General features: G+C 37.2%; 1 protein-coding gene across 7 annotated transcripts in view; it reads right to left on the reverse strand.

Annotated features, from left to right (window-relative positions):
- Nucleotides 1–16125, reverse strand: part of RASAL2 (RAS protein activator like 2) — a 391607-nt gene that overhangs the window by 42490 nt on the left and 332992 nt on the right. For all 7 annotated transcript variants that reach the window (XM_058539992.1, XM_058539991.1, XM_058539990.1 and 4 more), the window contains one exon: nucleotides 984–1137. In XM_058539992.1, coding sequence (XP_058395975.1) covers nucleotides 984–1137 — 154 coding nt within the window. The remainder of the gene's footprint in view (nucleotides 1–983; nucleotides 1138–16125) is intronic.

A 16125-nucleotide genomic window follows, 5' to 3' on the forward strand; every position in this document is an offset into this window, starting at 1 on the left:
CTAGTGAGCATCTGAAACGTAGCTAGCCCAAATTGAGATGTGCTCTAAGTGTAAAATATATATCAGATTATGACAACTTAGTTTAAAAAAAAAAAAGAATATAAAAAATCTCATTGATAACTTTATATTAGTTATATGTTGAAATGATAATATTTGGGTTTCATAAAATTTAAAATTATATATGTGGCTTGCTTTATATTTCTGTTGGATACTGCAGGTCCATAAGAACAGGAATCAAACATCTTTCAACTTCTACAACATCTATCATAGGACTCATCACTAGTTACTTAGTAAGTTCGTGTTAATTAATCAAATCCTAACCCTAACAATTACATATATTATTTTAAAATTTAATTTTCAAATGGCCAATTGTGTACATCTAGTTTGGGAGGGAGAAATTACCTCATAAAAAGTAAGAGTCATAATTTTCTGGTGAAGGGTAATTTGCTCTTTCAAGAAATTAGGCACCTGCAATGTGCCAGGGACTGGGCTAGGTGCAGATGATTACAAAAATAAATCAGACATGGTCCCAAATCTTGAACTGCCCATGTTTTAGTTAGAAAAATTATGGTTTTGGTCAATTTCCTCAAAGAATCACTAAAATCTGGAGCTTACGCTTTCAGGAGAAAAATAAAAACATATTGGGTGATATCTTTATCAATATTAAAAAATTAAAACACTAGTTTAATAACTTGTTCGTCTTGTCACCCCTGCTAAGAACATACTAAGAACCCATTTATTTTGAAAGCAGACTAGGCCAATAGAAATAAGAAGTCATCATTAATAACTTTAATTGCCAATATAATTGGATTAATAGATTTCCAACCTTTTCCGTGTAAGTAGGTAATTTTAAGCAACTGAAAACCAGTTAAGATGATCAAATCATCAACACCACAGTAATGAGATCACATTACTGGATAGAAAATCTGCTTGTTGTTTCACTACTCTTCCTTCTTTCTACCCTTTTTTTTTTTTTTTTTTACCTCAAAGCAGAAGTCTTGTCCAAGGATGCTGCTATGGAGTGGTTTCACTGATACAGGCTCCCCTCTACCAAGATCCAGACACTCCACTGCACTGCACGGGCTCAGCAAAGATTCATGAGAACGTGACTCCTTTAGTTTAGGCAGCCCACGAGACCTAAAGGTAGAAAAAGATATTTGAAATGTGTAACTACTTGGCCAAGGAGGAAATGAAGGTCTAATACAATGGAGGCTAACAACAAACGTATAAATGCCTAAGGAAAAATAAATGAGGAGCAAATTAATAGTTAATCTATAATAATAATAGTAACCATATTCATGTGGCACATGTAAACCATATACATTATATATTGGTGTGTGCACACAGATGCATTTTTTTTTCAATAAAGAACAACGTGTACTACAATTTTACTAGACTCAAGGGAGCTCAAAGCTCCACCACAGACATCGTTTTTACCCTCATTCGTATCTTCGAGATGGAGAAATATATACTATTCAAGGTTATCTTATACAATCTTTTTTATGTAAAGGTATTATCAAAAGACATGTTATTTCTTTTTTTATTTCATGTGATAGTTTTATCCTCTTCTATCATTGACAAAATAGTAGTGGCTGAATCCTCATTCTGTTTCTTTCTGGTTTGGCAGAATAAACACGCATACACACACAGAATCAAAGCCAAACTTCTCAGCACAAGACCCTGCCTTTAAAGGTCTGATTTCCATCTCAGTATGGAATTCTTTTCTGGCAAGCTTTTGGTTCTATCCATGCTTTAATATATAAATATGAATAAAGAATAAAACGCCCTGAAGAAACCTCCCACCCTCAAATGAAATGTTCAAACTCTCATCCACAAGAACAGATCTTTGTCAACACCATTCAGCCATCCTGGTTGATTTTGTTTCCTAGTTGTTTAAAAAAGGATACTGGGAATCATGATTCTTGTCACTACAGGAGCTAGTACTTCACTGCCTTCCCCTTGGAAGAATTAATGAAGTCAAACAATATCAAGCACAATATTCTTAAATCCAGAACTGGACTGCCACGCAGTTTTACTCAATAATTATAGTATTTATTGACAGAAACACCCAGAGTTAAATACATATATTTCAAGCAGAAGTACCTAGTAATAGGGATAAAAAGAAATGCCTTCTGTGAAGACATTTGTTTTTGTAAAACACACTAAATAAGCAGCTTCATTCATTTTCTTGAAATAACCATGTTAACATTAAAAGGAACTGAAATACTTAATGCCAGAGTAGCTTTCACTTAAATTATAAAGTAATGAGATATAGGAAACTAGCACTAAAGGCTGCTCTTTCCCTTCCGTTTCCATTCTAACATTGTTTAATCAAACTCCATACAGTAAGAAACATCTTAAGCAATAAGGATTTTCGTCCATTCTTTCCACACTCAAAAAAACCAACCACCATTTAATGTTTAGACTGAAAAACGTGTTCTGATATTCAACAGTCTTTTCAAGGTCAAAAAGTCAATAATTATATTTACCCTCGTTATTACAAAGTATACACAAAAGCCATCTAATGTTTTGTACATAAAAACATAATAGCTCCACATTTATTTCCTTTTGTTCTATTGGACAAGACGATGACACATTATACACTGTAAACACAGCACATTAACTATAAATAACTAAATGCTAAAACAATTTTATTCCTTTAATGTAATTACCGTACAACCTTGCCCAGTATGCTTCATAGGAAGCCTGGTTGAGGCAACAGGATACTGTAATCTTACTTAAACACACAGGAAATAACAATTCCAGCCCATTTTTCCCAGGAAGAGCTGCTTGGAGGAGAAAAGCCTCTCATGCTCTGGGAGTAAGCCTCTTAATAGGAAAGATGAAGGCATATTTAAAACAGAAGGAGGTAAGACAAAAGGCTTACTCAGTTTTTAAATTCTCTAGGAAAATATTCTAAGACATAAATTAATTTTATTTCAAATAAAATAAATGTCTACCTACATGAAGCAATTGTACAGCCACCTGGCAGTGCAACCCCAAATCATAGCGGTGCCACATGTCACGGTATAGCAAATCACTTTCTGAACTACATCTCAGAAAACAACTCTCTGTTTAGAAGACAAGAACCAATAGAAGATGGCTTCCTTGCTGCCTTTGGTTACTGATAACATCTGTGGATAAATGTTTTCCAGGTGTAATTTCAAGTCTTCAACAGAAGCAGAACAGAAACACAAACAACAGAACTTGAAGTCATCTTCCAAATAGGCTGCAGGATAGGTAATATTCCTTCTTCTCTTCCTCAGGCTGCATCCAGCCCCTCAGGTAACACAAACAAGGTTCCTGGGCTCCAGGCTGGGCCTGTTGCCATGGTGCTACACCTATAAAGAGATTAGAGCTAAAGGCAGCAGGGAGAAGCTGCAGCTTGAAGGACTCAAGGAACATGCTCTGCAAACGTGACCATTTTAAGACAGAAAGGAAGAAATGGCAAGGCCCCTACCCATTCCCATTAACAATTTCTCAGAGTAAGGCTGTAGGAAAAAAAACGGAGGCAACTCTGGGGGTGGAGGAAAATCTCTTAATGCTACTAGGGGACAAAGCTGAGAAGCTTTAGCTTGCTTCCTGTATGATTCCCAGCCCCCTTACTAGGAGGTGTTTGCTACATCCTACCTTGCGAGTACAATCTTCCTCTCACATCTGTTCTATTTCTTGTGCAGCGCTTACTCTAATTTAATGTTTCTAGCTATTATTTTGCATTAACTTATCTGGTCACATGTTTTTTTTTTTTCTTTTACAAAAAAAGTTGGATAAAACTCTTTATTCACTATTTCTAATGCCAAACAAATTTCATTTCAATACTCAGGTCTAACTTCCAAGTGCAGCCATAAACAGATATTACAACCAACCCATCTGGAATTAGAACTCAAAACTCCTAGGTACTGACATTTCAATTATTAATACGTAGTTCAGAATCTCCTATTGTTCAGCGTTTATGTACATATGTGTGTATATACACAGCTACACCCACACCCCCATGATTTGAACACTCAAGTCAGTAATATGTTCAACATTACTACTGAATAAATAAGCAAGCCCTTCCTGTATTGAGAAGAAAGTATCGCTGAGAAGACAGAAGTAATTCCCAGAGAAGCAGCATTACAGTAAATAGGAAGATCAAGCAGCCTGGGAATGGCTGGGGGGAGGCATTATCTGTGCAAATATTTCCATATAATAGGATCAGTAACCCCAAGTCCCCTCTAAATCATATTTCCCTCCTCCTGTACCTTCATATGAATTGATCTTTCTTAGCTCTGCTAACTAGAGAGTTTTAGCAGTTTCGTATGGCACTACAGTTTACTTCTCTAATGGAAAGTAGAATGTGGATTTATTGAGAGAATAATACAAGTTTAAGACAACTCTTCCCAGTCCAATCTGACAACAATCTTCAGGAACCTAGTCCAAAGTGGACATTGTGAATCCCTTGACTACTGGCCCAAGTTCTCTTCCCAACCCTGTATCCTTATCCCCCAACCCCCATCATCCCAAATACCATGTGTGAATAATTCAGGGCTCCAATATGACTATTTCTTGGTTTAATTGGGAAACTCCTCCCAGAAGCAATTTTACTTTTAATTAAGGAAAACCATATTCTTTACATTTTTAAGGTCAGCAGACAATCTTGATTTCTGTGTAAACTCCAGGTCCTCTAGCAATGTGACAGGTAAGGGTTAAAAATCTAATTGCTTTGCCGATCAAGATTACCTGCTGCTACTGACCTATTTAAGAGATAAACTACAAGGCAGGGGAGGCTTTCTATTACTTGCTACAGTGAATGGGTATTATATTGCTTGAACCACACCCCTACCTGAAATGAGTCTTAAAAGACAAAAGTGAAGGGTTGGTGGATAGGGTGTCAACACACACACCACTGGAAACACTGATGAAGAAAAAGAAAAAGGAGTCAAAGAACTCTGATTAGTGCAATGTTAAGTAAAACACAGCTGGATTTTTCTCAGCTTCACCGTCCAATTTTTTTAAAAGCCATATTTCTTCCAAAGCGCCAATGGTGTTTGGATGTGCTAGCTCAATCTGCCACATGTTTACAGATTCAGTTCCAAATTTGGGAAACTTAATTAAAAATGCTTATTGCCACACAAAATCCTGTACTCCAGAGCAGGTGAATTTCTGTTTGGCTTGGCAGTTATGATTCCAGATCGCTTTACTGAATTCTTGAAGAGACAGCTCAGCCAGAAGCTGGGGGCTGCCAATACACGCTTGTATTCACTAATACATATTCCTAACGCGCTTTACCTTGTTTGAAAATTTCCCAGGTAGTAATTAACAAAATTCAGTAACCTAATACTCTACCACCAACAGATTTACATAAAGTCTAATCAGTTTTTAAAAAACTGCATCTGTGGGGCCGGCCAGGCGGTATATTGGTTAAGTTTGCTTGTTCTGCTTCGGCGGCCTGGGGTTGGCCGGGTTGGATCCTGGGCTCGTACCTACTTACCACTCATCAAGCCATGCTGAGGTGGCATCCCACATAGAAGAACTAGAAGGACCTGCAACCAGGATATACCACTAGATACTGGGGCTATGGGAAGGGAAAAAAAAAAGAAAAAAGGGAGATTGGCAACAGATGTTAGCTCGGGGCCAATCTTCCTCAAAAAAACCCGAAAAAACAAAAAAACAAACAAACAAAACCGCATCTGAGATCTCACTTTGGGAAAAATGTAGCTTTACTTGCTCCCCAGATTTTATTGTTTTTCAGCCTGGTATCTGTGAAAACATATAACTTATGTTTTCTGTTTGAAAGAGCAGATCCTTTCCTATACTGTAATTTTAAAGGTTTCCCTCCATGGATTAAAAAATAAAAATAAATTAGAGCTCATTCACCAGAGTTCTAGTTGTGTGCTAAAAAAATGTTCTCCCTGAGGATCCTGACAGCACTAGCTGCACTGATTAACCCACTGCAGTTGAGCCCAGTCCCTACTGCTTATATTACTCTCTGATTTGGATGTTAGCTTAAAAAAATAGACGATACAACCACTCACACAAAAGCCATTTATGGAAACATAACATTTACTGCTAATCTTCTCTCTCCCTGCTCTCAGACTCTAGACAGGATGGTCTAACGAGTCCAGCTGCTAATGGTAAAGAAGAATATCTGTCAGCCTGAGTTGTTACTTAAAATGAACCAACTCATGGTAAGGAAATTTATCATCAGAGACAAAAATGACATTCAACCTATTCTGGTACATAAACATGTATATATACAATGAAGGCAGACACAGAAAGAAGACAAGATTATAAATATTAAAACATGTTCTGGAGGGCAGAAAACTCAACTAGCCTCCAATCTGACAGACACTAGGGAAGAATCTCTTTACAGAAAGTGTACTATATTGTAATACGCCCCTTTTTTGTCCTTAAATTGCAAATGGAATAAAATCTACTAGTGCCTATTAAGCAAATTAAATGTAAACACAACTATATTGAATTTTAAAAACTCCATGAAACCAAATCAAACCACACTCATAAACCAACTCACCTAACATTCTTACTAGTTAAAGAGTGAGTGGAAAGACTAATAACTTTTCTTTCTCTTTCCCCAAATTTAGTTAGACTTCTAGTCTCATTATTGCCGTAAAACTAAGTATGGGTGCAGGGAGAATAAAAGATGAAAAAACTAATGGAGTTCAATGACATGTACTTCTTAATCATTCCTAAACTCATGACTATTTGCTTTCACATTAGTATCTCATTTGGCTGAATAAATGAATATATATATATGACTCCATCTATCCATCCAATGATTACTTGGTACACATTATGCATCAGGCACCATACTAGAGGTAGACGTAAGGAATACAATGGTGAAGAAGAAAGGCATGGTCCTTGTACTCACATACAGCTTATAATCTAGTGAGTTAATCCATTATAATACAATGTGATTAAGACCTTCGAAAAAGAATTCAAAAGAGGCTCTTTGAGCACTTAGTAGGGGCCCTGGATCTTAAATTGGGGATTCAGAGAAAGTTTCTTAGAGAAAAAAGTAATGTGAAGTTGTGACTTTATGGATGGGGTGGAGTTAGCTATATGCAGATGTGGAGGTACTGAGAATTCTAGAGGGAATGGTTAGCATGTGAGAAGGCCTGTAGTAAAAGTATACTAGAGTGTTGGAGAAAATGAAAAGAGTTCAGCAGTGTGGCTCTAGTGCAGTATGGACGTGTGTTGGGGCTGAGAGAAGAGGGATGGGGAATAATGAGGCTTGAGAGATAGCATGATACAAATTATAGTATTGTGGGTATTTCAATTTGATTACAAGACCAGTGGACACAGAAAGGTTTTGGGTGGTGGAGAGGGAATGACATGCTCAGATGTGTGTCTCAGTAAGAGTACTTCGGCTAAGGAGTGGAAAAAGAGACGGGTACACAGAGAGGAGAGAGAAAAAATGAAAGACAAAGACTAGTTCATAGATTACGGTAGTAATCTGAGTAAAGGTCATTAGCGTAGCAGAAGTGGGGAAGTGGATAGACTTGAGAGATAATTAGGAGGTAAATAGGCTTTAATGACTGGAATGTTGGAGGCATCAGGAAGAGGGTAGAGTCAAGGATGAGCCACTGGGTAGAAAGATGGTAATGTCTTTTACAGAGATGGGAAATGAGAGGCAATGCTGGTTGAGGTGAGGGTGGAAATGAAGGCAAGTTTTGTGCAAGTAAAGTTTGAAGTTCCTGTGGGAGTAGATGTGTGCTACAGACTGAATGTTTGTGTCCCCCAATTTATGTTGCAATTGTAATTTCCAATGTGATAGTATTTGGAGGTATGACCTTTGGGAGGTGATTAGGTCATGAGGGCAGAGCCCTCATGAGTAGGATTAGTGCCCTTATAAAACAGACCCCGGAGAGATGCATCGACCATTCCTCCATGTCAGGACACAGCAAAAAGATGGTTTTTTGAACAGGAAGCAGGTCCTCACCAGACAATGAATCTGCCAGAGCCTTGATCTTGGACTTCCCAGCCTTCAGAACTGTGAGAAATAAATTTCTCTTGATTATCAGCCACCTAGTCTATGGTATTTTGTTATAGCAGCCTGAATGGACTATGACAATGTGAATTCTGAAACAGAACACGCAGATCAAGCAAAGGTCCTAAGAAAATAAACAGAGGAATGATAACACTTAAATCTACAAAAAATGACACAAGAGACTTAAAAATTTGAAAGATAGAAAGACATCCAGGTGACTCAAGTATCATAAAAGCCCAGGGAAGAGCATTCTCAAGAAGGGTGGACTGTCCATTACTGTAGAAGATCAAGTGTGTTGAAATATTAATGGTAGCCACTGGATATATGAACTGAGAGACAATTGGAGACTTTGGCAAGAGCGGTTTCAGTGAAGTGATGAGGACAAAAATGAGATTGCAGTGGGATGAGAAAATGAATAGGAAGTGAGAAAGTGGAGACTAACTCATAAAGTCTGACGGTGAAGGGGTGGCAACTGAGAAATAACTAGGGAGACATAAGGTTGAAATGAGGTTGAAGGAAGTTTTTTTCTAATTAAACATCTTTTCCTCTTAAACAATGAAGTACTAAATGCTCTTGGTAATCAAGTCCAACAGCTCAGAAGGATAGAAGATGAATAATATAAATAAGGGGACTTCCCTCAATCTTCTACAGAAAATACTATTAACAATTTTTATGACCCCCCCAGAAATTTTTTATACATAGATAACCAAATACACACACACACACACACACAAATGGGATTCTATAATACTTTTTTTCCTTAACAGTGTATTTTGGACTTCTGTCCATATTGGAACATACAGATATAACTTGCCTCTTTAGTGACCACAAAGTATTCCCTTATATAGGCCTGGAGTAGTTTAACCAGACCCTGATGACCACTTAAGTTTTTTCTTTTCTGTTTTTTGTGATTACCACCCAGGTTCAAAAAGTTTCTCAGGAGATATATCTTTGTTTGTGCATGTATTTATGTGAAAGTGCTAGATCAAAAGGGCACATACATTTAAAATTTTGATATTAATAAATTATCCTCCATAAAAGATGGCATCAATTTAAACTCCTACCAACAGTGCATGCTTCCACATTCTATCACCAAAATGGGATATGGCTGAACTTCAAAAATCTTTGCCAGTATAATTGGTAAAAAAATGGTATTTCATTATTTAGCATGCATTTCTTTAATTATGAGGTTGAGGACATTTCAACATGTTTACTGGCAATCTCAGTTGCCTTTTCTGTGAGTTAAGAACTGCTATATCATGTTCTTGAACCACTTATAGTGAATACTCTTTGTATGTTAATTAAATTAGTAATTTTTCTGTCATATATGTAATTATTTCCCCCAATTTATGCTTAGAAAAAGTTCTTTCATTCCAAGATCACAAGAAACCCAGGCCGGCCCCGTGGCATAAGCGGTTAAGTGCGCGCGCTACCTGCAGCGGCCCGGGGTTCTCCGGTTCGGATCCCGGGCACGCACCGATGCATCGCTTGGCAAGCCATGCTGTGGCGGCGTCCCATATAAAGTGGAGGAAGATAGGCATGGATGTTAGCCCACGGCCAGTCTTCCTCAGCAAAAAGAGGAGGATTGGCAGATGTTAGCTCAGGGCCGATCTTCCTCACAAAAAAAAACAAGAGAGAAATCCAGCTATATTTTCTCTTAGTGCTTTTAATTTTTCATCCAATCCATTTGGATTTGAAGGGGAAGGGGAGATGAAAGGGGTACAGTAGGGACCTTTATTGTGGAAATTTTATGTGGAAATTGTGGAAATATTATGACCATAAATTGACTCATTAATTATTACTGCATAGTATTCTACTTTTATTAAGAGTTGTTGTTTTGTGTATGCTTGTATGTATGTATATGTGTGTGTGTGATTTTTACCCTTGATTTTTCCTTCTTTCTTAATCATCTTCTCAGCAAGTTAGGATTCCTATCAATACATGAACAAAGAGTATAATGGAAAAGGCACTCAACTTGGAGCCAAAGCCCTACATATTCATGTCAGCTCAACCACTCACTAGCTATGTGATGTGGAACACATAATTTATTCTTTCTGAACCTTAGTTATCTCATTTACAAAATGTGGATAATGATTTCTCTTCCTATACGTCACACGGTTACTGTGAGAATCAAATGCAATAATCTATGATTTCACAAATATCTCATAAACTACAGTTTCATACAAATGGGCCTATCACTGCAGACAGAGCTTTTTCATAGCAATATGATATGCATTAGTTCATTTTATGGAAATTACTCATCTGGTTGAGATCAAAATAGCTATTTTCTTGAAAAAACTCTTTGCTGGAATAATATGAAAAGAGAAGGAATAAATGTATGGAAATAATGTTTTTTCTACTAAGATAAAACATTCTAATGAATTTAAAATGCTATCATGATACAATTAGAAATTTTGATTGGACTTCAGTTCACAAAACTGAGGGATCCTTAATTGGCCCATAGTAGTAAATACTGGTAAGGGAAACTCTATAATCTATAGCTAAACTGTATTGATTAATTAATGGCCTGGAATCCAATATCTGAGAAGTTGTCATTCTATCAAAGTACATCATATTGAAAAAGATTATTCTTTATTATCTAGAATTTGTTTGGACTCTTCCCTTCTGTTTCAGGCCAAGAAACATTAAGTTTCTTAATAGGACAGGCATTGTGCTAGGGGCCGGGGATATACAAAGATTGTTTGCACCCTCAAGGAGTTTCCAATCTGCTGCAGTAAGCAGAGACATGAAAAGATAAATTCAATAGAAAGTAGTTAGTCCTAAAACAGGGTATATACAGTTGGCCATGGTGGGTATGTAGGGTAGGTACTTAGTTTAGGATGATGTACTGGAAGAACAAGGAAAAGAAGTCAGGGAGCACACGACTCCTGACTTGGGTATTGTTGCATGAGTATGAATTACAAGTAAGCCCAAGAAAGATCAGGGTGTAGGAATAGGAAATGGCTTTTGGGATAGAGAGAGCAGCAAGATCAAAAGCAGAGAAATATGAAACTGTATGATAAGTAATGACAGGCTTTGGGTAGGAGTGGTAGGAGATAATGCTGAGAGTTAGGGAAGGATAGGGCTATGTTGCATTTTGTTCACTATGCTAATTAAGGAAAGTATTATATACATATGTGATGAGATATTAAAACTGAAGTTTCAGTTGAGACACTAAGATAAAATAGATGTATACCAAAATGTCGTACCAGACAAACTGCAGAACTTACAAAGGAAATGTTTTGGAACCAGTTCCATTACCTTGAACCGCTCTGAACAAGACTATAAAAAGTGGGCAGAGTATGGAGAAGGGAAAGGATTTTGTGAGAGAGAACTTTTGGAGAAAGCTGTGAGGCTCAACCCCCTCTCCCCTATGGGATATGAGTAGGGGATGCGGACAGGGTGAGGTTTGATTTTATCTGGGAAATCTAGATGATGAGAAATGACTAACTGTTGGCAGCAGAACCTGAGAGGGTTGATGCTTTTGGATTCACCTGTACTCCTAAGAGGTTTGTCAGGGCAAAGGATGTGTGGATATTTCCTGTGGACCAGAGGGCTGGAAGGGTGAAGAGACTAGAACTGCAAGAATTCCTTCCTAGAAACTGTGAGAGGAGTTGCAAGTGAACACCTGGAATAGAAGTGTACCTGCCAAACTCAATAAACCATAGGTGAGAGCTCCTCAGAGATGAAACACTTGTGAAGAATTCCCCAAAGACCCTATGATAGACGAGTCAGCTTTAAACATCTGCCAGGCTCACAGTAGGTACATACTTATCAATAGCTACTTTAAACGTCAATGGACTAAATGCTCCAATTAAAAGGCATAGGGTGGCTGATTGGATAAAAAAACAAGACCCATATATATGCTGCATACAAGAGACACACTTCAGACCTAAAGACACTCACAAACTGAAAGTGAAGGGATGGAAAAAGATACTCCACGCAAATGGCAATGAAAAGAAAGCTAGGGTAGCAGTACTCATATCAGACAAAATAGACTTTAAAACAAAAACTGTAAAAAGAGACAAAGAAGGGCATTACATAATGATCAAGGGAACAATCCAACAAGAGGATATAACACTTGTAAATATCTACGCACCCAATGTAGGTGCACCTAAATATATAAAGCAATTATTAACAGACATAAAAACAGAAATAGACAGTAACACAATAATAGTAGGGGACTTTAACACTCCACTTACACCAACGGATAGATCATCCAAACAGAAGATCAATAAGGAAACATTGGCCTTAAACGACACACTAGAACAGATGGACCTAGTAGATATACACAGAGCATTCCATCCAAAAACCGAAGAATACACGTTCTTTTCAAATGCACATGGAACATTCTCCAGGATTGATCACATATTAGGCCACAAAACAAGTCTCCATAAATTTAAGAAGACTGAAATAATACCAAGCATCTTTTCTGACCACAACGGTATGAAACTAGAAATCAACTATAGGAAGAAAATCAGAAAAGCCACAAATACGTGGAGATTAAACAAAATGCTACTGACCAACGACTGGGTTAACGAAGAAATCAAAGAAGAAATCAAAAAATACCTGGAGACAAATGAAAATGAAAATACGACATGCCAGAATTTATGGGATACAGCAAAAGCGGTTCTAAGAGGGAAGTTTATAGCGATACAGGTCTATCTCAACAAACAAGAAAAATCTCAAATAAACAATCTAACAATGCACCTAAAGGAACTGGAAAAAGAAGAACAAACAAAGCCCCAAATCAGTAGAAGAAGGGAAATAATAAAAATCAGAGCAGAAATAAATGAAATAGAGACCAAAAAAACAATAGAAAAAATTAATAAAACCAAGAGCTGGTTCTTTGAAAAGATCAACAAAATTGACAAACCTTTAGCTAGGCTCATCAAGAAAAAAAGAGAGAAGGCACAAATAAGTAAAATCAGAAATGAAAGAGGAGAGGTTACAACAGAAACCTCAGAAATACAAAAGATTATAAGAGAACACTATGAAAAGCTATATGCCAACCAATTCGACAATCTGGAAGAAATGGATAAATTCTTAGAATCCTACAACCTTCCAAAACTGGATCAAGAAGAAGTAGAGAATTTGAATAGACCAATCACCAGTAAGGAGATCGAAACAGTAATCACAAACCTCCCCAAAAATAAAAGTCCAGGACCAGACGGCTTCCCTGGTGAATTCTACCAAACATTCAAAGAAGACTTAATACCTATCCTTCTCAAACTCTTCCAAAAAATTGAGGAGCGGGGGAAGCTCCCTAACTCATTCTACGAAGCTGACATTACCCTGATACCAAAACCAGACAAGGACAACACAAAAAAAGAAAATTACAGGCCAATATCACTGATGAACATCGATGCAAAAATTCTCAACAAAATACTAGCAAATCACATACAACAATACGTTAAAAAGATTATACACCATGATCAAGTGGGATTTATTCCAGGGTGCAGGGATGGTTTAACATTCGCAAATCAATCAACGTAATACACCACATGAATAAAATGAAGAATAAAAAACACATGATCATCTCAATAGATGCAGAGAAAGCATTTGACAAGATACAGCATCCATTTATGATAAAAACTCTGAATAAAATGGGTATAGAAGGAAAGTACCTCAACATAATAAAGACCATATATGAGAAACCCACAGCTAATATCATCCTCAATGGTGAAAAACTGAAAGCTATCCCTCTAAGAACAGGAACCAGACAAGGATGTCCACTGTCACCACTCCTATTTAACTGGAAGTCCTAGCCAGAGCAATCAGGCAAGAGAAAGAAATAAAAGGGATCCAAACTGGAAAGGAAGAAGTGGAACTGTCACTATTTGCAGATGATATGATTTTATATATAGAAAACCCTAAAGAATCCACCAGAAAACTTTTAGAAGCAATAAACGAATATGGTAAAGTTGCAGGATACAAAATCAACATACAAAAATCAGTTGCATTTCTATACACTAACAACGAAGTAGCAGAAAGAGAAATTAAGAATACCATCCCATTTACAATTGTAACAAAAAGAATAAAATACCTAGGAATAAACTTAACCAAAGAGGTGAAAGATCTGTACACCGAAAACTATAAAACATTGCTAAAAGAAATTGAAGAAGACACAAAGAAATGGAAAGATATTCCGTGCTCTTGGATTGGAAGAATTAACATAGTTAAGATGTCCATACTTCCTAAAGCCATCTATAGATTCTATGCAATCCCTATCAAAGTTCCAACAACATTTTTCACAGAAATAGAACAAAGAATCCTACAATTTATATGGAACAACAAAAGACACCAAATAGCTAAAAGAATCCTGAGAAAAAAGAATAAAGCTGGAGGTATCACACTCCCTGATTTCAAAATATATTACAAAGCTATAGTAACCAAAACAGCATGGTACTGGCACAAAAACAGACACAGAGATCAATGGAATAGCATTGAAAGCCCAGAAATAAACCCACACATCTATGGACAGCTAATCTTTGACAAAGGAGCCAAGAACATACAATGGGGAAAAGAAAGTCTCTTCAACAAATAGTGTTGGGAAAACTGGATAGCCATATGCAAAAAAAATGAAAGTAGACCCTTACCTTACACCATACACAAAAATTAACTCCAAATGGATTAAAGACTTGAATGTAAGACCTGAAACTGTGAAACTTCTAGAAGAAAACATAGGCAGTACGCTCTTCGATATCGGTCTTAGCAACATCTTTTCAAACACCACGTTTGACCGGGCAAGAGAAACAATAGAAAAAATAAACAAATGGGACTACATCAAACTAAAAAGCTTCTGCACAGCAAAGGAAACCATCAACAAAACGAAAAGACAACCTCACAATTGGGAGAAGATATTTGCAAACCATACTTCTGATAAGGGCTTAATCTGCAAAATATATAAAGAACTCATGCATCTCAACAACAAAAAAACTAACAACCCAATTAAAAAATGGGCAAAAGACCTGAACAGACATTTCTCCAAAGAAGATATACAGATGGCCAACAGACACATGAAAAGATGTTCAAAATCACTAACTATCAGGGAAATGCAAATCAAAACTACAATGAGATATCACCTCACGCCTGTCAGAATGGCTATAATTAACAAGACAGGAAACAACATGTGTTGGAGAGGATGTGGAGAGAAGGGAACTCTCATACACTGCTGGTGGGAGTGCAAACTGGTGCAGCCACTATGGAAAACAGTATGGAGATTCCTCAAAAAATCAAGGATAGAACTACCATATGATCCAGCTATTCCACTGTTGGGTATTTATCCAAAGAACTTGAAAGCACCAATTTGTAAAGGTACATGCACCCCTGTGTTCATTGCAGCGTTATTCACAATAGCCAAGACTTGGAAGCAACCTAAGTGCCCATCAAGGGACGAATGGATAAAGAAGATGTGGTATATATACACAATGGAATACTACTCAGCCATAAGAAACGATGAAATCCAGCCATTTGTGACAACATGGATGGACACTGAGGGTACAATGCAAAGTGAAATAAGTCAGAGGGAGAAGGTCAAATACCGTATGATTTCCTTCTTTAAGTAGTAGATAATAACAACAATAAACAAACACATAGGGACAGAGATTGGATTGGTGGTTACCAGAGGGGAAGTGGGGAGGGAGGAGGGTGAAAGGGATAATTCGGTACATGTGTGTGGTGATGGGTTGTAATTTGTATTTTGGTGGTGAACATGATGTAATCTATGCAGAAATAGAAGTACAATGATGTACACCTGAAATTTTTACAATGTTATAAACCAATGTTACTGCAATAAACAAAAAATTAAAAAAAACAAAAAAACATCTGCCAGGCTCAGAGAGCATTATGGAAGGCTAAGACAGTACTAGAACTTTAAACATCTGCCAGGCTCAGAGAGCATTATGGAAGGCTAAGACAGTACTAGAACTTTCTTATCTCCTTTCTCCTCCTTTCTGTCTCCCCTTGCCCAAAAACTGCAGGGCACCTAAAACCATGGTTAGTAAGCTGAAGGGGAAGAGTAGACGAGGAGAGAAGTGGTACTTTACAATACTTCCTTCTCCAAAGGCAGGAAGATTCCCTGTAACTGGTCTGGCTGGGGCAGGTTTGCAGTTTTGATTAATATCTTGAACTGA

The sequence above is a fragment of the Diceros bicornis genome, chromosome 4 (genome assembly GCF_020826845.1).
Source record: "Diceros bicornis minor isolate mBicDic1 chromosome 4, mDicBic1.mat.cur, whole genome shotgun sequence".
Lineage (NCBI taxonomy): Eukaryota > Metazoa > Chordata > Mammalia > Perissodactyla > Rhinocerotidae > Diceros > Diceros bicornis.